This window comes from Maniola hyperantus, chromosome 24, assembly GCF_902806685.2.
Source record: "Maniola hyperantus chromosome 24, iAphHyp1.2, whole genome shotgun sequence".
In the NCBI taxonomy this organism is placed as follows: domain Eukaryota; kingdom Metazoa; phylum Arthropoda; class Insecta; order Lepidoptera; family Nymphalidae; genus Maniola; species Maniola hyperantus.
This window is the reverse complement of record NC_048559.1, coordinates 6,319,767-6,347,635: the sequence shown is the minus strand read 5'-3', so window position 1 is coordinate 6,347,635 and position 27,869 is coordinate 6,319,767. Positions and strand designations below refer to the sequence as shown.

At 38.9% G+C, this 27,869-nt stretch overlaps 3 protein-coding genes and 1 long non-coding RNA gene across 6 annotated transcripts in view; 3 read left to right on the top strand and 1 right to left on the bottom strand.

The window, feature by feature from the left end:
- LOC138404066 (uncharacterized) overlaps positions 1–27,869 on the top strand; it is a 70,965-nt gene that overhangs the window by 40,066 nt on the left and 3,030 nt on the right. The gene's annotated exons all lie outside the window — the stretch shown is intronic.
- LOC117993612 (ornithine carbamoyltransferase-like) lies at positions 8,213–13,510 on the top strand. Of its 2 annotated transcripts, none has more exons than XM_034981414.2 (7): positions 8,213–8,324; positions 8,640–8,757; positions 9,114–9,262; positions 10,072–10,225; positions 11,540–11,665; positions 12,362–12,532; positions 13,325–13,510. In XM_034981414.2, exons 1-7 carry the CDS (start codon positions 8,248–8,250, stop codon positions 13,499–13,501), a joined length of 972 nt encoding a protein of 323 aa, XP_034837305.1. In that variant the 5' UTR covers positions 8,213–8,247; the 3' UTR covers positions 13,502–13,510. The 2 variants fall into 2 exon arrangements, with proteins under 2 accessions (XP_034837305.1, XP_034837306.1); XM_034981415.2 differs by having other exon boundaries at positions 8,254–8,320.
- On the bottom strand, positions 14,101–14,753 carry mRpS25 (mitochondrial ribosomal protein S25). The gene has a single exon (XM_034981419.2). The coding sequence runs from the start codon at positions 14,671–14,673 to the stop codon at positions 14,170–14,172; it is 504 nt and encodes a 167-aa protein (XP_034837310.1). The 5' UTR covers positions 14,674–14,753; the 3' UTR covers positions 14,101–14,169.
- On the top strand, positions 16,748–26,425 carry LOC117993421 (uncharacterized). 2 transcript variants are annotated; one of them, XM_069506777.1, is made up of 13 exons: positions 16,748–16,760; positions 17,162–17,311; positions 17,970–18,061; positions 18,980–19,143; positions 19,685–19,883; positions 20,791–20,920; positions 21,635–21,797; positions 22,363–22,453; positions 22,990–23,062; positions 23,477–23,538; positions 23,614–23,737; positions 23,975–24,973; positions 25,504–26,425. In XM_069506777.1, the coding sequence occupies exons 1-13, from the start codon at positions 16,749–16,751 to the stop codon at positions 25,633–25,635; spliced, it is 2,391 nt and encodes a 796-aa protein (XP_069362878.1). In that variant the 5' UTR covers position 16,748; the 3' UTR covers positions 25,636–26,425. The 2 variants fall into 2 exon arrangements, with proteins under 2 accessions (XP_069362878.1, XP_069362879.1); XM_069506778.1 differs by lacking the exons at positions 22,990–23,062; positions 23,477–23,538.

The following is a 27,869-nucleotide window of genomic DNA, read 5'->3' as shown; positions in this document are numbered from 1 at the left end:
GTTTTTCTTTTGTAAAACGTTTTAAATAAGTGTTGTTGATCGAATGAACAAAACGCCGATATTATGTGACGTGCGTGAGATGCCTCTTGACGACAAATATAAATAATAATGCGTTTCAATTAATATGACCGACTATAAGGGTCTATACAGACGGACTGCAAGCCAACTGCAAAATTGCAGTTGCCATAACTGCATCGCAAATGCCGGCTGACTGCGCATATATGTGCAGTGCAGTCGGTGTGCAGTTCTAGTACGGGCATTCAGTGTGAACTACACGCGGACTGCGCCGTCGGTCGGCAGTTACGATAAAACTATTCTACGTTAATCACTGATATCTAAGGACTCTATAGAAAATGTATATTTTACGTTCCATTGCGTATAGTGCAAGGAAAAACGAAAACAAAAAATATTTTTTAAAAATCACGCGAAAACGCTTTTCCTGACAATATGGCGCATACCTATGAAACTTGTACAGTAACAACCCATTGCGCTTTATTTATATTTTTATTTTACTGTTTTTATTATAAAAAATATAAAATAATTACGAAAAACATATTAAAACAATGAAATAAATCTGGAATTTAAGTTCAAGTTTGGCATAACAATAAGAAGCCTCAATAGCTCAACGGGTAAAGGAGTGGACTGAAAAACCGTTGCACAACTGTCGTACCTACTCCTAGCACAAGCTTGACGCTTAGTTGGAGAGGAAAAGGGAATATTAGTCGTATAATATGGCTAATATTCTTTTTTTTTTTTTTTTAAATCATTACAAGTATGACGTCGGTCATCTTGGTTGAAACACATGGTAAAATTAGAACTAAGTCACTTACTTCCATTTTGCTTGGGAGAAGCCGGTAAAGCGTTAACCCTACAGCCCAGCGGTCTATAATTATGCGTTCCGCGTTCTGTCAACTCAGAACTGAACTCTGGACCGTTGGCAGTGAGCTAGACGCTTTAATAGTTCTTGAGACAACCTACAAAATGACTGCGCATTGAATATTAACTTTTTTAGGTAAAGGTAGGAAAGGCATTCCGAACCAGTGGTAGATGCATCCGACGATTCGAAAGCACTTATTAAAGTTTACTTGAATAAAAAAGATTTTTATTTTATTTTTTGTAGTGTTAACCTAACAAAGGACAATGGGACAAGTTAGCCGGCATATCCAATAAAACTACTTGCCCATGAAATGAAAGCTTATATCACACGCTTCAATTTTTATTATGGGCTGTAAACTACTAAAGAAAAGAGATATCACCCCTGCAAATACCATAAAAACGTGCAGTTTTTACTAGTACTCATTGTTATTTATAAGTAGTTCAGCTATAAACCGCTTATGAATCTTTTTTGTTCGTACGCCCATTAAGTACCTGAGAAGAACAATCTTGCAACAGTTGTATTGAATGCAATCAAGCTCGGTCTTTCTGCGCTCTACACTGCAAGGTTCTGCTTAGTGAGGTTTATTACCCAAGTGATATAAGCTGACCAACAATGCACCACAGCATGAACTTCTCCATTGTTGATTGAATCTTCACAAGATAATCGTCACAAAAAATATAACTTTTTATGTCCTCGTCTGTAACATACCCGGTGGTTTCAAGAGATAAACTATTGCGTTACAGTAACTGTACGTTATAAGCAATAAACTTAACATACAATAGAACTCTATTTATTATTAATGCCCGTGGTCCTTTATTTATTTTCATATCTTTTATTTCTGGATAAGTGACATGTTTGACAGCCGCAGTCAGAGTCGCTTAATCGTTACTTAAGATTGGGTTAAAACGAGACAGATTTTTATGTGAGAATTATAGCTCTGTCTCGTTTTAACTCAATCTTAAGTAACGATTAAGTGACTCTGAGTGCGGCTGTTAGTCTTATTGTGGGTTAATAAAAGGTATATCATACGTCGCCAGTGATGCGAAAAAATTGTATTCATCACGTAGCCTCTTAGGGGTCGTCTCTTGAACTATAAAACCATCATGTTGATCGATTTTTGTATAGGATCTAAATAAATTAGTTTCCTTTGTTTTTTTTTGTAAGCGGGGCCCGGTCAATTTCACCACGCGATTTAGATTAAGCGATCACAAAACTCGTAATGCTGTCTGCTGATTGGCTGATAGGTATTAAGGTCAAAACTGATTGACGCAGCATCCTTCCAGCACAACGCATAGCACCCCATATCTAATGTTCTGTAGATACATACATATTTTGTCAGACGAGTTTTCTCCAAGGTACGTGTCATTGGCGAAGTAAATTGTTCCATGTGGAACAAAAAGCCACTAACCAGTAAAACAACAACCATAACGGCGTTCGTGAACTCATCCGTATTCTGTTCGTATGCGTTATTCTTCGAAGTGGACGTCATACAAATACGTACATTCGATTCGTATTTTTTTCACGGATCCGTAAAATCACGGATGAGTGCACAAACGCCCTTACATAGGTATTTTGTCAGTGAAAAAAATTTAATATGGATTGTTGATATTGGTTATATTATGGTACCTACTTAAACTTCTAGTATAGGTACAGGCGTGCGAGGGAGATAGATGCTACTTACCACTATACGCTTCTATTCTCTTTATTTATCTATTTAATAATATAGTTGTTTTCACAGATCTATGTTTTTTTGTAAGTTATTTTGCTGCTCCGTATAAAAAATTGTTATTTAAATCGTACATTACCAGTTGAGTATGAAAAGTACTAGAGAGTCCGGAAAACGATATAAAGTCCACCTTTGTATGACGTGTTGTGCTGTGCTTGAACGGTGCTGCGTCAATCTGTGACAACCATTATCTTTATAGTGATAAATGTGTGATATTTATCGATGAAAAATTTGCCTTTGCAGCTAAGATACTTATTGCTTCGAAAGCAATGTTCGGAATTGACTACGACCCCCACACGTGTAAAAAAAAATGAGCTCCGTAGTATAATGCAAAGAGGTTTGATTGTGCGTGTGAATGGGTGAAGGATGCGCGTAATTTATAGGTTATTATTATAGGTTATAGTTAGGCAAAAAAAAAACTGTGAACGCAAAACAGTGGTTAAGTAATTAAATAAAAAAATCAAGTTTTTTCTTTTCCTGCATCGAGAGGGATCAACAGGGCCCTGAATTATTTATGTAAAGTTTTTTTTGGCAGTTAGCGATTGTCGTGCGAGAAATGAACTTACAAAATTCATGATGCTGTCAAATCAAGGGGACTAGTGCCGAAACTTGATTATTACATAGTGACAATCGCAATTGCTGATTTTAGTCATACTTTCTTGGTAGCCTACTGTTGCTACTGCGCTAACACTAGTTGCGGAGGTAGTCTCCAGTTCCTCTTGTGTCACACTAGGACTCAACAGGATTTTTACCCCGTTGTGTCACAGTGTCACTCACGAGTCACGGGAGTGTGACTCAACGGGAACTACCCGTATGGCTAGAGTTGCTACAGTACGCGGTAGAAAAAAGAACATCGTCCTTTTGAAAGGGATAGCGGTTTCGTACAGCGTTGTCTCTTCTTCTTATTTTGCTTTGTGGCTTTCAGTAGTGGAAGCGTTGTCTCTGTTGTTGAGACCGACAACACGTCACATAGGTATGAGTGACAGAGACAACGCTCTGCAAAACCGAAATCTCATTCTTAAAGTCGATGTATAATATTTCTTGCCGGCTACCGTACTTGATCGCGGCCTGTCATCTCACACAATTTATATTAAAGCGACGATCGCAATAGTCGCTAAATGTCAAAAAAGTATTAAAAAAAACAGCGGGCTGATGGCTTTGTTGTGTGATAGAGGGCGGGATGAGGTACCTGTGAGTTGTGGGTACCGAGTGTGGCGATGCGAGTGTTGACAACGAAATCTTGGATAGAAGACGTTACTTTGCGGAAGTCCATGATATACTTGAACCTATTTACGCAAAAAGGGTGCAACCCACACAGAGTTTGTGTTTACGCGACTGGAATAAAGGAATCCCCGCGTGGACTGCACGAATTTCAAACCCCTATTTTACCCCTTTAGGGATTGAATTTTCAAAAATCCTTTCTTAGCGGATGTGTAGGTCATAATAGCTATCCGCATGCCAAACTTCAGCCCGATCTGTCCAGTAGTTTCAGCTGTGCGTTGATAGATCAGTCAGTCAGTCAACATTTCCTTTTATATATTCTGATATGTACATATGTGAGTATCATTATTCCATCATAAATTCTAAATTCCTGAACAGATTTGTATGGATGGGGGAGGGGGTATCGTTAGAATCCTCACATCATCCCGAGTGACACTAACAGCCGCACTCAGAGTTGCTTAATCGTTACAGGCAACCTTATCCATACTAATTCATGTCTTAAGTAACGATTAAGCGACTGTGCGGCCGTTAGTTTAAGTAAGTTGAATATCTAAAATGAAATCTATGTGGGTTGGATACTTTTTGAATAAATACGTTAATTAGATTCAATCTTTTTGGTGGCTGAGAAATTAAATGCGAGAAAAATTCGAGGTCATTGAATGACCCAAAAATGCCATTGCGACCCGACTTGTGACTAACTTCTCAGCTGCTAATAAGTTTGAATCTTAGTATACATAAGGAACAACAAGCTTGTAGATATATGCACCATCCGGTTCCCACTACTATACATGTAGGAAAAGCAAGCAATACGCACAATCACCACGCAACTTAGGATGTTGCGTCTTCATTTCTAAAAATGCTTCCGTGTCGGAGTGAAATATACGCAGTGTTTTAGAGGGTTTGTTTGGTAGTATTGCATGCTTTTCCTGAATTTGTAGTAGAGGAAGGGCGTTGCATATCGCATACTACACCTTGTATCAGACAGATTTATTTGGTTTGAAGAATTATAAAAATAAAAGCCTGTTGTTCCATGTGGACGACGAAATCATTTTGCTGCTCCTGTCGGTGTTCGCGCCTTTGCCTTGATTACGAATTAAAAAAAACATTATAGTCTTTATTCATGCTCGTACATTTTTTTAATTGTATAAAATTATGCCTTATATTGGTTGGAAAATTTTGTGCGAAATTTCGTGGTGTGTTTGCCTTTCAGAAATACTGCAACAATTCTTACACAAATATGTGAGAATATCTGTACTGAATGCACTGATCTCTATAACACACGCTGGAACTGCGTTTGCCGACCTGTTTTTTAAGCAGTTTGATTTACGCAATTTTGGCGCTGGTAGCAGCAGCGAGTGTCTTATGAGCGTATAAGCCCCGCAAATTGCTGTTGCGCTGGAACCATGTCTCATTAACATCGAAATGACGTCATTTTGACGTCAGCCGAAATAAAAATATACCACCAGCTCGAAACTTCAGTCTAGCGCTGACGTCACTAAAAAGGCGGCAATGCACATTAGCAATTTGCAGGACTTATACTTGGAACTATTGTGCGTTCGTCGTAACTTGACGCGTGCGGCGTGAGTAATATTACGTTGGCACCGTTGCAAATCACAGAATTATAAACCCTAAATTCTAAGGAATAAAGAAACAGCAATGGTGCCAACATATTACTCGACGCGTCACGTTACGATGAACGGACAGTAAATGTTAGTGATGAGACATCTGTCAACATGAAGACCATTTGACACAGTGCCAATTTATATTCCCGGCACAGTGTGACAAGGCTATCGAACTAACGTTTCCGTCAAGTGTCCCCTTTGTTCTTGATTGAATATTCTAAGCCTTTGTTCTCCAACAGCGCCCCCCCTGTCAATGTCATTCAAGTCCCAAGAGAGCCTTGTCGCACTACGTGGCCCGGCACGTTGGCATAAATCATCCCTTATGATTCTTATTTATATTATTTCATTGTATTTCTAAGTTGAGCAGTTTAATTGGTCTAATCATTCAATCACTTACGTCTGTCAAAATAACACCTGTATACGCAAATTATTTTTCATTATCAATAGGAAAATATTATTATATCAATAACTCTCAAAGACCCTTACTTTAAAAACGACGCGTTGTATTGCATTCATTTTATATGTATAGGTATAGCGCATAACTCAGAAGGGTCCTGCGGTAGTAGAGCGGTGCGGGGGGGGGGGGGGGGGTGACAGTTGTCACAAGATGACCAATCACTGAGCTGTCGCATCACGTCATCACACCCCTCCCGCACAGCTCCACTACCGCAGGAACCTACTCAGTTAGAGTGAAGCTACGCGATGCGTTGCGTTGGTGGTGCGGCGCCTGATCGGTCCGCTGCGTCATCCTACATAGAAATCGCTGTACCATGCCACACGATGCGTTACGACGTCGTACGGCGCGGCACCGCACGCGCAACAGACTTGGGACCAGAGAGAAGAGGTGGGGAGGGGTGGTGCGCTGCAACGCGATACTTTTTGTAAAGGCAACGCAGTGCCTGTGTGGCATCCAATACTCAAATCCACACAGCGCCGCCTCCACACGTTGGCTCCAACACCGTTCGCCCTACGTCTGGATCCGGAAATTAGCTTTGCCAACGTTGGGGCCAATGCTAATTTACCGCGGGGTGATTACGTAAAACTTTGCAGTAGCGACAGCAGTAGCAATGCAACAGTTCATTTGCTGTCTCTCTTCTTCTTATTTTGCTTTGTGGCCATTGCTGTCTCTCTCTAGCCGGACGTTTTATTTTATTTATTTTATTGGGAAAACCAACAGCTTAAATTAATCTATTATAATCTTAAAATAAAGAGTAAAGAGGCTGGCGGGAAGTGGCTGGATGAGGAAGGCTGAGGACCGGGTGTGGTGGCGCTCTTTAGGGAAGGCCTATGTCCAACAGTGGACGTCCACAGGCTGATGAAAAAAATATATCTTAAAATTAAGTAACTACAAGCTAATTTTTCACAAGTAGATAGAAATTAAAACTAAGATGAACACCGTGACAACTATAACTAGATATAATTGTTGTGCTAGCAAATAAATTTATTAAACTTTGGCGTACACTATTTTGGTTACACTAGTGTGACAGCAATGATCGCGAGATTTACGCCTGCCGCAAGCCTGTCGCGAGATACGTAATCACCCCGCCGATTTACACGTTGGGCGAAGTGTTGGGGCCAACTTGTGGAGCCGGCGGCGTTGCGTTATGCCAGTAATTAAAATGTTTTTCTGTAGCATGAATTATGACTCAATTCGGTTGTAGCTGTTAACTAATAAATATGTATAAAATGTGCCATGTGTCAAGACGAAGGCGCGGACTGTTTAGCGGAGATGTTGTTGAATCCAAAATATTTCCTATAATATAAATTTTTATATCTGAATAACGATTGTTTGATTTTTATCTCCCCTTTATGCATAAAATTACATTTTGCACTACTTGATATAGAGAGAGAGCCGGCGCGGCCAGATCTTCGGTATTTTATAAAAGCAGAAAGTTTATCTTTGTCTTGTCACCAACACCGGGAGGACCGATTAGCGACTATGAAGTTTGGATCATGGTGATAAAGGTGTAAAAAAACCCTGCCAGACACCCTTAAACTCTAAAAGTTTAAGGGTGTCTGGCAGGGGGTTGCTACGATACCAAGTACCTGGCTAATGGCAATGCATGACGATGCAATCTAATCCAAAGAAAATATAAAAAATTAGACTTCATACTTTGACGTGAGATTTGTTACCTGTTATCTTTCAAGGCCATGATCCAAACTTCATAGTCGCAGTTGGGGACAAGACAGAGAAACTTTCAGCTTTTATAAAATAACGAATGTCTGCCACGTGCTGGCTCTTAGTACAATATAAAATGAAGTGCAGAATCACGCAGTATTGCAGTTTAATATTTATAAGCCTGATCTTAGGCAGTCAGAAGGTTGAAGGACTTTAAGGACCCCTGTCCACTTAAGTAGAGCGGAACAGTGATGTGTTCATTTTTGGCATCTATCAATAACAATAATAATCTAATTGCTCTGCTGAACACATCTCCGCTCCATTTCGCTGAAGTGGACAGGTACCCTTATCATATTATATTTCCTACTCGGATATTTCAGTACCTACTGAAATATCCGGCAGTAGAGTATAAAACATTCATCCAAAGCATGCGAGACCAATAATTAATCTATGATCCAAGGTAACTTTATAATGGGGCATAAAGAATCTTAAAAGAGAAAAGAATAAATCAAAGTACTTAGAAATTCTTTGATCAAAATACTTAGAATGAGTGTGAAAATGTCACTTTGATAAACAGCATGTCAGAATGATGATGATGATGAGAAACCTTCCAATATTTTTTTGTAGATTAAATAAATAGTAATCTTTAATTTTTCAAATGAAATAAAACCAAAAATTCAAAATGAAATCACTTTTATGGATACCTTCGAGTTCAGTGCCCAAAGTGCAACAGCTACGATGCCTAACTCAAACGTGTTCGTAAGTTAAACTTTCCCTTTTAAAATCTGTTTCACTCTCGAATAATTTTGAGGGTTCTGTACTTCAAAAGGAAAAACGGAACCCTTATAGGATCACTTTGTTGTCTGTCTGTCTGTCAAGAAACCTACAGGGTACTTCCCATTGACCTAGAATCATGAAATTTGTCAGGTAGGTAGATCTTATAGCAGAAATTCGAGGAAAAATTTAGGGGTCGAACCCCCGACCTCCGCGCCGGTTAGAAGGCAGACGTCCTAACCACTAAGCTATCACAGCTTCGCGCGCGTCGCGTACTATACCGAAAATTAAATCCAACAGGAGCGGACCAAAGCATTTGATTTGTTTCAAGAACTGGAGCGTCGATCTTATCATGGATGTGATAGAGAGCGCATTGCGTTTGAAATGTCGTCTGCCAAATACACATGGGCAAAGAATGGTTTGTATTTTATAGGGCGGTAGCTAAAAATAACTCTGACCTTCTACCTGCGCAGTGGGTGATTTATCATTTGGTGACAAGAAGCACGGCGCTGGTTTCCAATCACGTCATATTTGCCGACCTCTATGGCGCAGTGGTCATATTAGTGGCGGTCCCGGATTCGATTCCCGCCACGGGAAATTTGGAATTTTATAATTCGTTATTAGTTATTTAAAACTGACGACATTAAACAGTCACAGGGAACTGCTTGATTCAGGCGAGGCGGTACAAGACCGTGGAAGTCCCTGCACGAGACCTTTGTCCAGCGGTGGACGTCTATCGGTTGACAGTGATGATGATGATGATATGCATTTCAGGACGTGTTAGCAAACTCGAAAGTGATGATTTTGCAAGAGGTTAACGAGCCGTTTCTGAACATGGCTGTATCCAAAGCCGCGACGTTGCTGGGCGCGTATGACGTCAAGATTACCGACCAGCTGGCATGGGAGAATGACTATATGGGCAGGTAAGACTGAAGTCGGGAGCATTGTACGCGACAGGTTGAAATGGCGATCGGGGAGGGAACGCCCCGCACACCTGCACAGCCCCCGTGTGGGTGTGAGGGGCCTCCCCCCGCCTGATACCCCGATTGCCATCTCAACCTGTCGCGGACTATACTAGGTATACTTAGATCCCGGCAGTTAAATAGTCGCGTCGGACCTACGATGCGAGTGTGAGCTCGCGAAGGTATTGTACCACGCGCTCGTGTACGGATGTAACACTCACACTAATGCAGATGGCGAACACGCAGTGCGGCGTGGTGCTCGGTCTATTGCGATTTGCGACGCGTCTTGCGGTCGACTTCAAGAGCGACTATTTACCGCAGACTATACCTATTCAAGGCCGTCAAGGCCCTCCGACAACACTTTTTTAGGATTCTGTATCTCCAGAGACAAGAGAAACTCCTTTAGGATCACTTTGTTGTCTGTCTGTCAAGAGTCAAGACCCGTAAAGGAAATCAAACTTTTAGGGTACTTCCCGTTGACCTAGAATCATGCAAGTATTGTGAAAGGGGCCTTAGTTTGACGCCTTGATAGTTGATCGCAGTCACCTAGGAATAGCCTTTGTCGATAGTGACAGTTGTGCTTATCACATAGCTTCTTAATTGTTGATGGACTGAATTAATGGTAGGTAGTATTCTTGCTGCAACATTGCATTTTGGCCAATAGCGAAAGAGTTAGTGGAGGTGATTGCAATCGCTAAACTATGGCAATCCATAAAAGCTAGGTATTTATTTCGTTGTCGTCAATAAAGCAACTATTTCCATTTTTTCAGAGTGTTTTCATACATGGCGGACGCTATTTTTGTATCAACGATGACGCACATGTGCGCACAGAGGTTCGCCGCACAGTCCACAGTGCCCGTGCTGTGCATGCGTTCCAGGACGCACGCTACCATACAAGCTCTAGCTACCGTCATGGCAGTGTTTGTTAGTATGACTATATCTCGTCGTTACGATGACGCACAAAGGTTCGCCGCACACTCCACAGTGCCCGTCCAAATTTAGATATTTTCCACTTAGGGTTACATTTTTTAAACAAATTTATCACGAATTTCGCGCTCGCTTCACTCGCCGCTCGCGCATTTATTTTCTATTAATTACAGAATTACTGCCCTTAACTTCGTCTGCATGGATTTAGGTTTTTAAAAATCTCGTGGGACTTGATTTTCTGGGATCAAAAGCATACGTTTGTTTCCGGGATGCGTGTTGTCCCTGAAAGTACCAAATTTTTGTCAAAAAGATGGGCCGTGAAATGGTAGGCAACAAACAGATAGACAAACAGACTCACTTTAGTATTTTTAGTAAAAAAAGTTTTATGGCTGAGCTTGTTTTCCCCCCATTCGCTTTAAATTTTTTCTGTATTAAACAGGTATTAAATCAAAAAATTGCCACTCGCTGCGCTCGAGCTCTTTTCTACTGTTGTATTTTATCTCACTGTGAAATTGAAAGGTGAAATTCCAAGTTGCCCCATCAAGTCGAGCAAAAATTTTTTCTCATGAAAGGATTCGGTTAAGGCTCTAATAAAACCCCTCCCAAAATCAATTCCTGGCTACGGCCATACCTGTGCTGTGCATGCATTCATAGCACAAAGGACTCGGCTGGCGCCTGGTCCTTTTTAAAGTCACTTAGGAAGTGCTCGGCTGCGCCTCGTCCTTCCAACATTACTGGGCCAGTGATGTACCTACTATTAAGAATGCACAATATTGTTACACTGGCGACCCGCCCCGGCTTCGCACGCGGCACGGGCAACTTATTACAACTTTCCTAAGGATTTCGATTTTTAAAAAAACATAGCCTATGTCACTCAGGAATAAGGTAGCTTAATACTAGTGAAAGAATTTTCAAAATCGGTTCAGGAGTTCTAGAGAGTGCTCAGGAACTTTTCGATCTTGTCCCCCCTTCACCATTTTACCACCGAACCGCAAGACGTCGGGCGAGTTTCCATCCTTATGTCGTCGACATCCCAACTACACGCACGAAACGTTTTGCGTCATCATTCCTCATACGTATGGCTAAGGTTTGGAATACTCTTCCGCGATATGTGTTTCCTACCACATCATCACTTCCCATCAGGTGTGATTGTGGTCAAGCGTACACCTATAATGAATAAAAAAAAAAAGATATTACTTCCTACAAACAAACTTACAAACTTTACCTCTTTATAATGTTCGTAAGTATATAGATTTGAAACATTCGTGGACTATCTTTATTTTCACGTTGGAACTCTTTAACATTTTCCAGGAACAATTTGGTACACTGCGAGGGATAAATCTGTCGTATGTGGGGTCTCCACATCCAGTTCTGAACTCCTACCTGCTCTTATGTCCGATGCTTGGCGCTAACATCAGATTCAAATGTTGTTGCGAGGTAAAGTCCAGAATAGGGAATACGCATGTAATTTTTTTATAATTTTAATTCACCTTCTACATTGTTATAACATAGTAAAAAATATAAATATTGTTTGAAATGCTCAATTTTTTTTTCAATAATATTTAAAACATTGCTAGATCTGTTCAAACGCCGCCATTTTACGCCAAAGATTCGGGGAGGAAAAAATCAAGTAAATTTAAACCACACGCATCTTATAGGAATAATAAGGATATTGTTATAAAAGTAGTACCCGCAAAAATACACAATATATCGAGGGCGAGATCAAGGTGGGTACGCCCCGCACACTTGCTGTGCTAACCCGGTGTGGGTATGCGAGGCGTCCCCCCGCGTCACACCCCAATTGCCATCTCGACCTGTCGCGTACTTACCTTTAATTGGGTAGGTGTACGCATGGTGTACGTATTTTGATGAAATGGAATTTTAGAAATTTCCTTTTGTATAAAAAGTTAACTTAGTACGTAGGTATACGGTACGCGGCCGAAAGTAATGTACATCGACCTTAAGAAGGAGATAGCAGATTTGTAGAGCGTTGTCCCTGTCGTTGAGACCGACAAAACGTCATACATAGGTATGAGTGACGTAGACAACGCTCTACAAAGCCGAAACGTCATTCTAAAGGCCGATGTACATTACTTTCTGCCGCGTACTGTAAAATAATGCTTTATTATACAGAAATGCCCAGTAAGCCCACTTCTATATAAAGCGAGCGAAGAAATAGTGGAAAAGACGCACACACACCTCAAGGGATGTTCGTGCAAAGACAGTGCTTTGCAACACGCACACGTGGTCGTATCAGGTCCAAGCAGTCCCAAAAGAATTGATGATTTCAGACTTTGTGTTAAGGTGAGCAATTAAATATTACTATTCTTCTTCTCGAGTCGACGGTCATCTCAAATACGGGCAGCCCAAAAAGCAGCCTCCGCGATAGCTCGGTCGGTAGCCTCGTGTAGCTCCTCGTTTGTGCAGGTTGTCGGGCACGCAGGGAACCCAGTCATGTGCGTGTAATGGTCTGTCTCCACTCCGTGTCATGTCCACAGTTGAAGCCCCACCTCACCAAGTTTGCTTGCTATTTTACTCGCTATAGCGGTTAAGGAAAACCTCGTGAGGAAACCGGCATGCTCGAGTTTTTCATAATGTTCTAAACGTGGCAAGCGTGGTGGACTATCCTTGGCTATAATCCTTCCCATTCTGAGAGGAGGACCATGCTCAGTAGTGAGGCGGCGATGGATTGATGATCATAATTAGTTTTTTTTAATTTAAATTTAATAAGTTAGCCCTTGACTGCAATCTCACATGGTGGTAAGTGATGATGGAGTCTAAGGTGGAAGCGGGCTAACCTGGAAGGTATGACCAGAAGAAGAAATTATAAAATTCAAAATCCTGCCAGGAATCGAACCCAGGACCTCCCACTGATAAGACAGCATTCACCACTGCGCCAGGGAGATCGTCAACCTTCAAAAGAAGTGGTTAAAAAACACCCATGAAGTGAAATTATGTACAGTACGTGCCCGAAAGTACAATACATCAGCCTTTAGAATAACATTTTGGCTTTGTAGAGCATTGTCTCTGTCACTCATACCTATAATATGACGTTTTGTCGGTCTCAACGACCGAGACTTGCTCTCTTTTTGTCAGGACATTGAATCAAATACAAACAAGCCCTGGATATACTTCCACACTGGTCCGCGAGGCAAAGAAGTAGATGACCATTTATTTGAACACAGCAACTCTAGGACCCTCAATGCATTTGAAAACTTTCAGTACATAGCAGCGGCTATGATGGCATTTGTTATGAGAAATTACAAATTTTGATTGTTTATTAAAAAGTTACAAAAATTTGAGCTTTTTATTTTTACTTCTATAGGTACCTACAGTACGCTTCAGAAAGTAATGTACATAAAGGAGATAGCAGATTTGTAGGGCATTGTCTCTGTCATTGAGACCCACAAAATGTCATATAGGTATGAGTGACAGAGACAAAGCTCTACAAAGCTGAAATGTCATTCTAAAGGCTGATATACATTACTTTTTGCAGTGTACTGTACATAATAATTATTGGAACTGAGTGACTACAGACAAAAGCAGTGATTGCCTAGTGGATAACATGTTCGGCTTCCTGTTCAGGGGTTGGGGGTTCAATTTCAAGCACACATCTCTAACTTTTATTTATTATAGAACCACCTACAGGCAGCTACAACTTCAACTTCACAACCCATTGAGATATGTCCATTAATCTGGTTCATCTACAGATGTTCTCATTTTTTATTTGATCACAGAGAACCTCCAAGCATAGCTCTCTCTATCGCACACCGAATGACTCTGAGCTTCCTTATGAGAAACCTAGTCTTGTAACCATGTCTTTCGAATATAAAATGAACAAGTATTGATAATAAGGATAAGTTAAATAAAGATTTCTTAGAACATTATTTTATTAACATTATTATTTACATACCTACATTTATACAGCTACTATATTACAATTAATCAGTTTGGTTCCTGTATTTACCACGCAAAACTTTGGGCAAAGGTATCACGCCTGGGCAAGGTACTTGGCCATACACTTCGCAAATACATGGCCTCTCACAACCAACGCCAAAGTTTGCTGGATTGTCCTTCTTTTCTGCAACAATCGCCTCAGCTTCTAAAACCTCCTTTGACTTGCCAACAGTATTCATTAAATGCTCTAAAATATCCTCTTTGGACTTATTGTCGATATCAACCAAAATTTGCCTTCCATCTTCAAAATAGCACTTGATAAACGGCGATGGCGTTAGATTCTTCAACGTAGCGACTTGTACATCCGGGTTTTTGTACTGTATTTGCGGCAGATACCAGAAAACGAACTCTTTCGTACCCATGTTGTTTTGTCCGTTTATGTTGTAGGCGACGGTGAAAATTCTTATTTTATCCTTGAATACTAGTTTGCCAGCGTTTAGGTAGTTCAGTGTGCGCCGGATAGGAGCCCTCCCTTTCATAAAAGGCATTTTTCAATAATTTAAAAAGTTATTTTGGTAATATTACTTTAGTTGCACAAAGATAACCTCAAAAAAACTTATATTGACAATGACAGTTGACACTTTACGACGAGTTTTTAAAACAAGGTTTTGAGGTTCTGGATTCTTGGTATTTAAGTTAGTGAAGCTGCCCCACAGACTACAGAACTTTTATGAATTCAGTTCCACTATTAATCTGAGCACTAACCACCAACCTTTACTTGATAAAGCTACTAAATCCCATCGCGAGCAGTGTTAGCCTAGTGGTTAGGACGTCCGCCTACTAATCGGAGGTCGGGGGTTCGATTCCGGGCATGCACCTCTATCTTTTCGGAGTTATGTGCGTTTTAATTAATTAAATATCACTTGCTTTAACGGTGAAGGAAAACATCGTGAGGAAACCTGCATGCCTGAGAGTTCTCCATAATGTTCTCAAAGGTGTGTGAAGTCTACCGCAATCCGCACATGGCCAGCGTGGTAGACTATGGCCAAAACCCTTCTCACTCTAAGAGGAGACCCGTGCTCTGTAGTGAGCCGGTGATGGGTTGATCATGATGATGATGAAATCCCATCGAAGGCCCGGGGCCATAGAGTAGGATGTATATTATACGGTACCCGGGGCGGCGTTACTAAATCGTCCGTTTCAAGAGGCCTGGAATGGGTGTTAGGTGGAATCAGTAGGGCGATTGTCTAAAACCTGCATCAATCATTATTACAATCTCAATTGTTCTGATTGGCTGAATTTGTGCGATTCTTGTTGCAACAATGCTTTGTGGCCAATAGTGAGCGAGCATTAACCAATCAGAGATGATTGCGATCGTGACATTGTAGCTGTCAAACAACCGCGGTAGAGCCACTGGTTAAGGTTAGCATTAAGCGGTGACGCAGTGGCGAAAGAAAAAGAAAGGCCTCCTAAAATATGGGACCCAATTCTTGAGATCTAATGAATACAAACGAGTTTTCGTTGAAAATGTACAAAATAAATATAACGACCCTTCCAACGCTTTCGAGCTTCCGACTGTTAAACATCCTTCATCATCTTTTTATTTAAGCAGTAAAATATTTAATACGCACAGAAATTGTGATAAAGTGTCTTGTGTATAAAGTTTCTTAATAAACTAGCTTATGCCCGCGACTTCGTCCGCGTGGACTACACAAATTTCAAACCCCTATTTCACCCCCTTAGGGGTTGAATTTTCAAAAATCCTTTCTTGGTGGATGCCAACGTCATTATAACACGGATTACTAGTCTGTGATAATAACTATCCGTATGTCAAATTTCAGCTCGATCCGTCCAGTAGTTTGAGTTGTGCGTTGATAGATCAGTCAGTCAGTCAGTCAGTCACCTTTCCTTTTATGTATTTAGATTAAGTACCTGTACCTACCTACCTATATAGGTATAGTACCCGGCAGAAAATAATAATCGATCTCTAGAAAGAGATAGCAGTTTCGTAGAGAGTTGAGACCGACAAAACGTGAGCTAGATAATATGAACGTGAGCTAGACGTGAAATACACATTCATGACTATACTTATTACCTATTATGGGTAACGAGATACAGCCCGCTGACAGACGGTCGCGTCGCTCGGTCGGACTGACGGACGGCCAGCAGAGGCTTAGGCTCTTTGGGTACGGGACCCTAAAAATGAAAGCATTTCCTCACGTGCTCAAGCGTATACTTTCAAACTTTATTGCTTTCTAAACGCAAAACACTAAACAAAGATGTTATGGGTTTGTAATCAGACTTGGTATGTACTAGGGTACCTATATACAAACACCTTTGAAATAGGAAATAGGTACATAGGTATACCTACCTACCACCTAACTACGCCATTGTAAAACTTACGTTAATGTCTTATTTTCTACTTTATTATTTTTATCTTTATATAAGTAGTTAACAAGTTATTAATTTATTTTGGCACAATTTTTTTAACTTTTTGGCGTACCTAACGTTTTCATACATTTTTTGGGATGTGGTATTTTGCGAGCGAGTTCAATGGAATAAATACTATGACGTAAAATATCATATAGTAAAAGTTATATAGAAGACTACGGAATAATGTATAATGCTCTATAAGGTTAGTATAGGTATCTTTTTACTTTTTAGTTACTGCATAGTGTTATTCCTTTAACGATGATACGGAACTCTTCGTGTGCGAGTCCGATCCGCACTCGACTAGTTTTTTCACTATAAAAAATTTCAATTATCTTTTCGAATGTTACTTAAAATTTCTCTGATAAATTGAGTGCCGTATTCTAATTTTATTATACCTACTCCATTAGTTTCGTTTTGTGTTGTAACTTGTATTTAATAAGGTGTAATTTGTAAATTTATACAATTTTATTTAATTATGAAAAAAAATATTACTTGCCTCCTACCTTTATTTAAAGGCAGTTACTTTATTTGTAAAGTTTGCTACTGTTTTTGATCAGGCGCACGAATTCCACTATGCCTATAGGTACCCATTTTTGTTTTCAGATTAGTATATTAATTATAACTCTATCAATTCATGGTTCAACATGTTCCCGAGTTATAGACACGTATACTCAGGCTCTCAATCTGTCGGATTACTGTCCCAGGATAGGGGAATGCGGAGAAGGATCTCATGTGATGTGCCTTTACAATTCAGTAAGTACTTACCTATAATTATGTTATTGGTATTTTATAGGATATATTTCGGAGAGTGTGCTCAGGCACTTTTAGATCTTGTCCTCCCTTCACCATTTCACCACCGAACCGCAAGACGTCGGACAAGTTAACGCATCACTTGCTTTTGGTGTTATTAAGGCAGTTCTTTACGTGCCAATGCAATTTAAACATTATGGACAGGTTGCCTGGAAGAGATCGCTTTAGCGATAAGGCCGCCTTTGCATGCTACATCTATTAGAATAAGATCCTGTATTGTGTTTTTTCAATGTTTACTTTGTGTTGTGTGCAATAAAGTGTCAATAAATAAATAAATAAAATTATTCATTCGAATTAACATCTATAGCACTAATATTTATAATAGCTATTCAAAGAGGTACTTATTGCTTGAGGTGGAAAGTAAACAATTTTTATTTCGGCGTCTCAATGTTCAGGAAAATTTTAAAGAAAAATTCCGATAATTTTTTCTTTAAATAATACTATGGTGGGTAGCAGTAACAGGTCTTCTACGACTTTATAGCTTAAATTATTTATCTTTAAAATGTGAAACACAGACAGACGGACAGACGGACTTGAAGAAACTATGAGGGTTTCTTGTTTTATATAGGAAAAGCTTAAAAGCCTTTTGTTTTGTTTGCAGGCCAAAGTTATGGGACCTGCATGTTTGGATTTCCTAACAAATATATCAATCACACCAGACTATGCTCATTTCATACTAAGCGTTACTAATAGGTAAGTTTATATTTTGATTTAGATGTTACCCGTAACGTAGGGGTCACATAGGCGTAGGTAATGGCGACCTCGCACTGGAAAGCGCAGCGTTGGAACTTGGAAGACCCCGCACTTGGTGGACGGATGACATCAAGCGAGTCGCAGGGAGCCACTGGATTCAGGCGGCGCAAGAGCGTGGCGTGTGGAAGTCCCTACAAGCGACAAGTATGTCCAGCCGTGGACGGCTAACGGTTGATAATGATGATGATGTTAAGTAAACTCGCGATTACTGAAGAAACTTTTCATAGAAAGGAATAGTCGCAAAAAACGCCAGAAAGTACAAAACAAAAACCAGCACAAAAATTCAAAAGATTCGATTCAAAGAAGTCGGGCGCGATCCCAGGAGATGCGGGTTCGATTCCTGTCGGTCCGCAATTTTTGATATGTACCTACCCATTTAAAATTATTTATAAAATTCCTTGAAGTGTAGGTAAAACACTATAAAAATTATAAAATTATTTAAACATCTCCCATGAAGTATTTTTTTTAATTTATAGACTGGCATTTGGTTATAATCAAACCTATTGGCAAGTACATCCTAAGATGGAGCGCGCTTGCCTAGAAGATGCCTATTCATCATCATCATGACCAACCAATCGCGCGTCGGCTCACTGCAGAGCACGGGTCTCCTCTCAGAGTGAGAAGGGTTTGGCCATAGTCTACCACACTGGCCATGTGTGAATTGGTAGACTAAAGACTTCACACTTGACTTGTGAATAGACTTGAGAATATTATGGAGAACTCTCAGGCATGCAGGTTTCCTCAGGATGTTTTCCTTCTCTGTTAAAGCTAGTGATATGACCTGACCTCTGATTAGAAGGTGGACGTTCTAACCACTAGGCTATCACAGCTTCACTCTTAATAGTATGGATCTTTCAGAATTCGAAGTAAGATTGCGAACGGGCAAGTCAAATCTGTGAATGGTGAAACCTTCCCTAAGGCCTATGGCATGTTTAGAGTCCTTTGGGACGAGGAACTGGCAACATTTGCACAGGTCTGGGCAAACCAATGCACTTTGCACCAGGATATGTGCAGGTCTAGTAGTGAGTACCTATTTAAAGTTTAAACATACAAATTAAGTAAGGATATCTTTTTATATCTATACGGGTGTAACCAGAACGCTGGCAAAACAAAGACAGGTAATATACTGATGATTACTGATATAATACCTCTATAAAACCCGAAGAAAATTATAAAAAATCCTATAATTTTGTAAAAGTTCACGATATATCGCATATAAAACATCTGGCTGACGCTAGAGGTCAACGAACGTTGCGGAAGTTGGCCACTCAGAGTCAATGTAACGTTCAAGTCTGGCGTCAGATGTTTTATTTGCAATACATCATAAACTTTTACAAAATAATAGGATTTTTTATATACTTCTTCGCGGTTTTTTGGTGTCATATCAGTAATCTGTAATCATCAGTAGGTACTATCACCTGTCTTCGTTTTCGCAGGCGTTCTGGTTACACCCTGTAGGTATGAGTGACAGAGACAAAGCCCTACAAAGCCGAAATGTCATTCTAAAGACCGATGTACATTACTTTCTGCCGCGACCTACACCTACTTACGTACTTATTTCAGAAAAGTTTCCCCACGTTGGCCAAGCACTCGGCATGATTCGTCTATCGTTGGACGACTGGATGCCCATACACAATCGTGAGTTCAACGAAACTGTGCTGACGCCGGCGAAACTGAAGTACGCGCTCAAGCAAGTGATGAAAGCGTGGTGGCAGATGAAGGATAAGCTTGACCCTAGTAGCATCAAAATGTTAAACCGTTTGTAAGTCTAGGGCCCTTCGCGTAGTGCAGCCGATCTCAATACAATCGTAGCATGGTGCATTCAATATTAACTGGCGTGTTTCCTTTTGAGACCGTCATTAGCAATAACAATAGGATAACATTCGACATGCCACGTTAACAATAGGGGTAATAAACCAAACACTAATAGAGCCCATTCATTTCAAAGGAGCAGGTTCAACTTTATACATAATATTTTGTTGCAAATCAACCAGTGTTGATACTTTACGACTTAATCCTGTTTTTATTGCTAATGTAATCTATCTAATCTAATGACAGTCTCTGGAAACACGCCAGTTAATATTGAATGCACCTAGGTATACCTACTTTCGGTAAGCGGCAGAAAATAATGTACATCGACCTTTAGAAGGAGATAGTGGATTTGTAGAGCAGTCTCTGTTGTTGAGACCGACAAAAAATGTATATAAGTGACAGAGACAACGCTCTACAAAGCCGAAATGTCATTCAAAAGGCCGATGTCATGCCGATGTACATTATTTTCTGCTGCGTACCTACTATACTGTTTCTATGAGAAGTTGCGCACTAGATTTAAAGTTAATTCACTAAACAAAAATTTAAAATAAAACGAAAACCGGCTCCCATAACCAAGAAAATAATAATAAATACAAAAGTTAATGTATTTAGTTCTATAATAATATTTTCTATTATTATAAGAAAAAAGAGGAGAGGACGACCAAAGAAAAGGTGGATGTATTGCGTGAAAGAGGATATGCGTGAAAAAGAGGTGGATAATACGTTGACGAATGACAGGAATGAGTGGAAGAAGAAGACATGTTGTGCCGACCCCGCGTAGCGTGGGATAAGGTAAGGAAGAAGAAGAAGAATAATATTTTCTATTAACAAACATTTTTCTATAATCATTTTTTCAGGGAAGCAGCTGTTATTCATGATAATAAGTTTTTGAATTTAATTTATGGTCCCCTCACCCACATTGGCTGCGGTATTTCGGTTTACAAAGAATACGCTTACAAGGACAATATGGCTGACTTATTTTTTAATGTAAAGTATTATTGTTTTACGTTTCTTTATTCTAGGCACCTACATCCTCGACAGTCCCATATTCTAAAGTTTTAGCTAGAAATATAATATTATCTGTACCTAACAAAAAAAATTACAATAAAGAGAAAAAGAGAGTAAAAGTATTATTATTTTGATTCAATTTAATGTATTTTGTAGGATGAATTTTCAATGGGTTTTCTAGGACAAATCGCAATCGCAGTCAAGGGGTAACTTATAACGGAATAAAAAAAAACTTAGGTACTAACTTATACAGGGTGTAACCAGAACGCTAGCAAAAACTAAGCGTTGATGTTATACTATCTAGAGTCTAGACACAATCCAATACCAATAACCATTTGCCTCATTTTGTAGTTTTAGTGATATAGTATTTTTCAAACCCGCAATGAATAGCGTGCAAAACTGGGGTCAATGCCCCCATTGCTACGACAACGCGGCATTGACTCCGAGTCGCATACTTACGCAACGTTCGTTGACTTCGAGCGTCAGTCAAATGTTTTATTTGCAATGTATCTGAACTTTTAGAAAATATACGATATTTTTTAATATTTTTTCGCGTTTTTTTTTGTGGTATCATATCAGTAATCATCAGTACTATCACCTGTTTTCGTTTTTGTTAGCGTTTGTGTTCTGGGTACGTCCAGTATACTTAACCTAAAAACAATAAAGGAAACTTAGATCAAGGATTGATTTCAGTGCATTCAAATTGTCTGCAATTTTTCTTCTCGCCCGAAATTCGGAGAGCCAATTTACACGGTGGACCCTCCAAAGGAACCTGGTTACACCACACGATGCGGTTGTCCTGTGGGATACGACGAAGACGAGGACTGTCTGTGCTATGAGACCGGCAGAAAGATACGTAAGCATTTAAATTTAAATAATATGCCTACTTACTAGCTGCCCGTGACTTCGTACGTGGGAACATTCTGTGGGAACTCTTTGATTTTCCGGGGTAAAAAGAAGGGTCTTTAACTATACCCATGCAAAAACAGGCCAAGTACGAGTCAGGCTCGCGCAACGAGGGTTCCGTACTACAGTCGTATTTTTTCGACATTTTAAAATTAATGAATGGATAAAAATAAATGAAAATCTTTTTTAGAATGCACAGGTGAAGCCCTTTCATATTATGATACCACTTGATATAGTTATAGGTTTCTTGACAGACCGACAGCTTTTTGAGGTACGGAACCCTAAAAATCACGTCAATCCGTTGCTCCGTTGCGATGTGATTGAAGGACAAACCAACAAACCAACAAATAAAAAACCAACAAACAAACACACTTTCGTATTTATAATAAGTAGTGATTTTCGGGTCCCAGTACCTTTTGGTTAGAAAAATAAACAAAGTAGTCCTTGAGGTACGCACAATAATTACATAGATGATTTTTTTTTTTTTTTTTCAATTTTTTTTTTCATATTTTCAGCGTACTCATGTAAAGACAAGGACCAGTGCAAGCCTCCAGTGGTTGTATTGCCAATTTTTTCTGTCGAGGATGCTCCATCTTCAGCCATTGGGTGAGTAATAAAAGTCTTTAAAGAAATATTTAGTTCATAACAATTCAATTACATCATATCTAATTTGTAAGTGCGAAAGTATTTTTGCTTGTTGGTTTGTCTTTCAATCACGCCGTAACGAAGCAAGGATCAGCGTGATTTTGGACCACAATTTAATTTTTTTTGTGTGATGTAATCACAAATTCACGGTTTTCAGATTTTTCTTCTAATGTCTGCTATAAGATCTACCTACCTGCCAAATTTCATGATTCTAGGTCAACGGGAAGTACCCTGTAGGTTTCTTGACAGACCGACAGACAGACAACAAAGTGATCTTATAAGGGTTCCGTTTTTCCTTTTGAGGTACGGAACCCTAAAAAGTTCATAAGTGCGAATGGTTTTTGATGCAATAGTTTTGCGGAATTGCAACTCGAATTCTGATGTTGACCGTACATCCTTTTTTTGGTAAACATTAGTGAACCGCATTGCATTTTACTAAAAAAGCTTTATTGTTAACGATTTTTTACTTTTAATTTTTTTATAATTAATATTTATAGGAACAAAAGTTCTACATTGAGGGCTTCTTCAACGGGCAACGATATTTTTGATCGCTTTGATACATTGAACAAAGTGAGTGAATATCTAGAATGTGGAAGAATTTAGATCTAGATAAAACTGATGAAACTGTGATAAAGTAAAAGTAAAGTAAAATATTCTTTTTCGTACACCAAACCCAAAACATATCGAAATATAACAAACATGTTTGCAACTGCCTTATGGCTGAAATAGCGATCTCTTTCAGGCAACCTTAGGGTAGTAGAGGATATAATAAAAATTAAAGAAAGCGGAAAGTGGTAGATGTATTTGACGATTCAAAAGTACCTACTTGTAAAAGTTTAATTGAATAACTTTTATTTAAATTTATTTATTTAAAAACTATTCAAAAGAGAGCTATCACTGAATAGGTTCTTAATTTTTTTTTCTTATTAATAAATTTTTAGAATGTTTTTTGCAGCGATTAACTTCTCTCTTTGTTTTTTACAGCAAATACCGTTAAATAAATACAACGATTTATTTACGAATTTAGAGAAAATGGACCACAAAAGGTATTACTTTTGGTATACGGTAATTACGAGTATATTTTCTATAGTAGGTACTCAATTATTATTTTTTGATTCTAGTGATTTAACAAGAAGATTTTCAAGTGATGTAAATAGTCGATATTTTGATAAACAACCCAAAATGGTTCTTGTGCACAATACTACGAAAGTGCCATATCGTTTGGCTGATATCACACATGCTAGAGTAAGTTAAGTACAAGCATTTTTGAGTTTGAATTTAGGTTATCCAGATGGTACCCTTCTTCCGGGTTGAATAAGCTAATTTTTGTCGCCGATTCATTAACTATTTTATATTCATGCAAAAAACAAGTCGATCCGTCTATACGTGAGAGAACAAAACATCACAGAATTTTATTTATTAAAAAAATCTGTTTGATGTTTTGGTTATTCTGAAAGAATTTTTATTTAATTTTAATTGCAGAGACATTTGTCAAGACAAAAACCAAGCATATTTTCAAGGGCTGGCAGGTTTGAGTTACCAATTAAAAAAAGAATACAGGTGACTATGAATCTTGTACATCAAGCAAAGGAATTCAAAAAAGATGTTGCACCCAGGAAAGACTTTACGCAAGTTAAAAAACTCGTATCTAGCTATTTAGATAAAAAGAGGCATGGAGAACCGTTTGAAAGCGATGGATCCCTTTCTCATGGACCCGTTACATACAGTGATTATAATAACGCAACAAACGAAAAATTAAAAGAAAATAAAAATGATGTCGCGAAAACTAATCAAAAGTTAACCTACATCGACCGTTTCAACATTACTAAAGGTGAATTAAAACAAACAAATATAAATCCACCAGTAGGAGACGATGCAAAACTCATATCCCTTTTGGATAAACTGGAAGAAGAAGTGAATAAAATCGATTTGAGTACACACGAAAAAGGAATGTTTGATCAGAAAATCCGCAAAATATATAGGACTCTTATTGATAAACCTGATTTAGTTTATCAAAAGTTTAAGTTATTAAGTAAAGACTCGCTCAATGATACGATTTCTAGGCATATTAACTTTGATAAGCTATCAGAAATCGATCAGACGAATGTGGACAAGCATGGTTTTAATTTAAATAAACTAAAACACAGTTATCGTGATTTTGAAAATTACAATTCCATTGATAATGATGAAAACAAATTTGAACAAATGTTCGGCAATAAAGTATTTAATAGTGAAGCAAAACAATTCTTCAACAGTGATATAAAGAGTTCACGAGGAGCTAATGATAATGTCGAAGAAAGAAAATTCCGAAATACTCATCACGTTAGAAAAAACGGTAATAATTACCAAAGTCGTCATTTAAGAACTGATGACGCTGAATACTATCCGCTCAGCAGGGAAAGAAGGAGGTATTACCATCAAAAGTTAGCAAACTTACAGAAAAATATCAATAATATGAAAAGAAGTGGTCTTCCAAAAGAAGTAAGTGTAAGAACGTCGCTGATTCCTGCGATTTCATATTCTTTGAAATTTCTTGTTTTTTAGTTAAAGCACCAATTAGTGTTACAGGAAAAATGAGTCTATTAGGTATATCTGTCTCCAAGATAAAAGCTATTTTGTAAAGTTCGGTTCAGCGATTCGGAGCTTTGAAAAGAAATTTGTTTTTATACCATCCTACCGGCAAAGCCGTGCCGCCAAACTATTTGACGTTCCGGTATTAGAAACCAAAGCGGTATGAAATGGGCTTTATAAAAACTGCCATACCCCTTTCTGATTAGCCCGCTTCCATCTTAGACTGCATCATCACTTACCACCAGGCGAGATTGCAGTCAAGGGCTAACTTGTATCTGAATAAATAAAATAAATGTAAATTTTTAGGATTTTTGGGTGCATTTAAACTGTGATGCTTTCCCAATTTGGTATAACATATTCCTGAATTCAATATCCATTCGGTCTAACGATACCCAACGTTATATAGTCTAATAAATTAAGTCTAAGTCTACATTTTACAGGTACCCGAAGATCGCCACATCAGACGAGTTCGTCCAACACAGCAAGAAAGCGAGCAACGTCGCAAAATACCAAACAATCACATCAATTCTTACTATATGCCTGACCGAGCGAGATTCCTGCATGGATTTTGAATAAACAACTTCTTCTGTTCGAGGGTTGGTTTCCACATTCAGACGTTATCCGTCCGCTATAGGTCAGACTGCTAGAGCATCTTCTTGCCTGATGACTGCAGTCTTCAGCCATCCGAGCTCACGTTAAAAGTCCAGTCTGCCTTACCAATTCAGTATGAGAATCGCAACTACCTCTGATTGGCTAACACTCTCTCTATTGGCTTAGATGCACAGTTGCAGCAAGAATTTATCCAATCACATGCAACAATATCCACAACTTTCGTGCTTAAGTAGCATGTTGCAGAGAGACGAAAGAACTAAGAGGAGAAGCTGAGGCCTATGACCTCGCGCTTGTATTTCGTCACGATTCCTTTGTGATCAGAGCATCGTTAAGTATAAAATTACAGTAATAAAATTAGGCAAGTTTACGGATAATATAAATACCATACGGTGATAGTCTTAACTCTTAACCACTAGGTGGTAGACATTAGCTTCCTATTTGGTGGGTCTAGTTTCAAAAATTCCACTCAACCAAAGCCAGGGCGGTTCAGCTAGTTTTGAATATGTTAGAGCGTGTAGTTTCAGTAATTTAATAAAGTTTTCCTTATGTACAAACGGATGTTGTAAAAATATTAAGCCGAAACGAGCTAGAAATATAAATCCACGACCATAAACCTCGATTATATTGAACTAATTAGACAACAAAGAAAATGCACAAACAGCTTGTACTTGCTTATGCTCGTAAGATGGTGATAAATTAACTACCTCTTGCACCAGGTTTTTGGATGTCTTTTATCATCTAGGAAAAATTCTTAATTAAAATGTGTTTAACACAGAATATAAACGTTATACATTATATACAATTTTGTGGGTGTCGAGTTTTATTTTTCACTAGCTTAAGCTCGCGACTTCGTCCGCGTGGACTACACAAATTTCAAACCTCTATTTCACCCCCTTAGGGGTTGAATTTGTAAAAATCCTTTCTTAGCGGTTGCCTACGTTATAATAGCTATCAGCATGCCAAACTTCAGCCCGATCCGTCCAATAGTTTGAGCTGTGCGTTGATAGATCAGTCAGTCAGTCAATCATGTCACCTTATTTTTTATATAAACTTAGGTAGGTATAGCTTTCCTGAAATAAGAATCATCATCATCAACCGATAGATGACCACTGCTGGACATAGGTCTCTTGTAGGGACTTCCACACGCCACGGTCTTGCGCCGCCTGAATCCAGTGGCTCCCTGCGACTCGTTTGATGTCGTCTGTCTACCTTGTGGAGGGTCTTCCAACGCGCTTTTCGGTGCAAGGTCACCATTCCAGCATCTTGGGACCCCACGTCTATCGGTTTTACCGAACTATGTGCCCTGCCCATTGCTAATTGTCTCCGTTCCATATGTCATCGATCACGCAAATTTTTAGGGTTCCAAAGGGTGCCAACGGGACACTATTTCTCCGCTCTCCGTCCGTCTGTCTGTCAGCGGGCTGTAAGTATATCGTAATAGGCAGTGAGTTGAAATTTTCACAGAATGTGGCCGCTATAACAACAAATAATAAAAATTTCGAAAAAAAAAAAAAGTGTTATTTCTTGTACGATGGTACGGAACTCTTTGTGTACGAGTCGCACTAGGCCGATTTTTAATTAAAACAAATATTTGCGTCAGATCAAACTCTTCATTTTACGATCGGCAAACTTAATTAACAATCTACTCAGTGATATGTATCTACTTGAATTTTGAAGTGTCTGTTAAGAGAAGAGGGCATTCCCCTTCTGTTATCTATGGTAAGTATTCCCTGTTATTATGAAAACAATAATCTTATTTGCTTATGCCAAAAAGTTTAATCTCATTCTGACCCTTATGTCAATAAGTATAAGGTAGATGATGAGTAAAGAGAAGATTTCCGGTTGTAAATAAGATTTGTTCTAGTTTTCACCGTATAAAAACGCAAGTATGCCCGGTTGATCACATAGTCGAGTTGATCAGTTGTGAAAGGAAAATGAATTTTTCAAGAGTATTTTTCTTTGTTTTCGCCGTTTTGATGGCGATGTGTACTGTCAACGCAGCGCCTAGGTGGAAGGGGTTTAAGAAATTTGTAAGCAATTTGCTTAATTTTATTCATTTTTATAGTAGTATGGATGCTTCATTACTTTTCTTCTCGTGATACAATCATAATGTAACCTATCTATAAAATTACAATAAGGCTAAAAGGAAAAGCCAACTGACTAACTGAATGGTTGACTGATCAACACACAGCTC

What these genes read in the sequence shown, in the direction of transcription:
- LOC117993421 (XM_069506777.1), top strand. An exon ending in GCTTTGATACATTGAACAAA is followed by an intron (nt 23,063 to 23,476) that starts GTGAGTGAATAT and finishes TGTTTTTTACAG; the next exon opens with CAAATACCGTTAAATAAATA. An exon ending in GAGAAAATGGACCACAAAAG is followed by an intron (nt 23,539 to 23,613) that starts GTATTACTTTTG and finishes TTTTGATTCTAG; the next exon opens with TGATTTAACAAGAAGATTTT.
- LOC117993612 (XM_034981414.2), top strand. Translation starts at nt 8,248, where the DNA reads ATGAAATCACTTTTATGGATACCTTCGAGTTCAGTGCCCAAAGTGCAA. An exon ending in CTACCGTCATGGCAGTGTTT is followed by an intron (nt 10,226 to 11,539) that starts GTTAGTATGACT and finishes AACATTTTCCAG; the next exon opens with GAACAATTTGGTACACTGCG. An exon ending in GATTCAAATGTTGTTGCGAG is followed by an intron (nt 11,666 to 12,361) that starts GTAAAGTCCAGA and finishes TTTATTATACAG; the next exon opens with AAATGCCCAGTAAGCCCACT.
- mRpS25 (XM_034981419.2), bottom strand. Translation starts at nt 14,673, where the DNA reads ATGCCTTTTATGAAAGGGAGGGCTCCTATCCGGCGCACACTGAACTAC.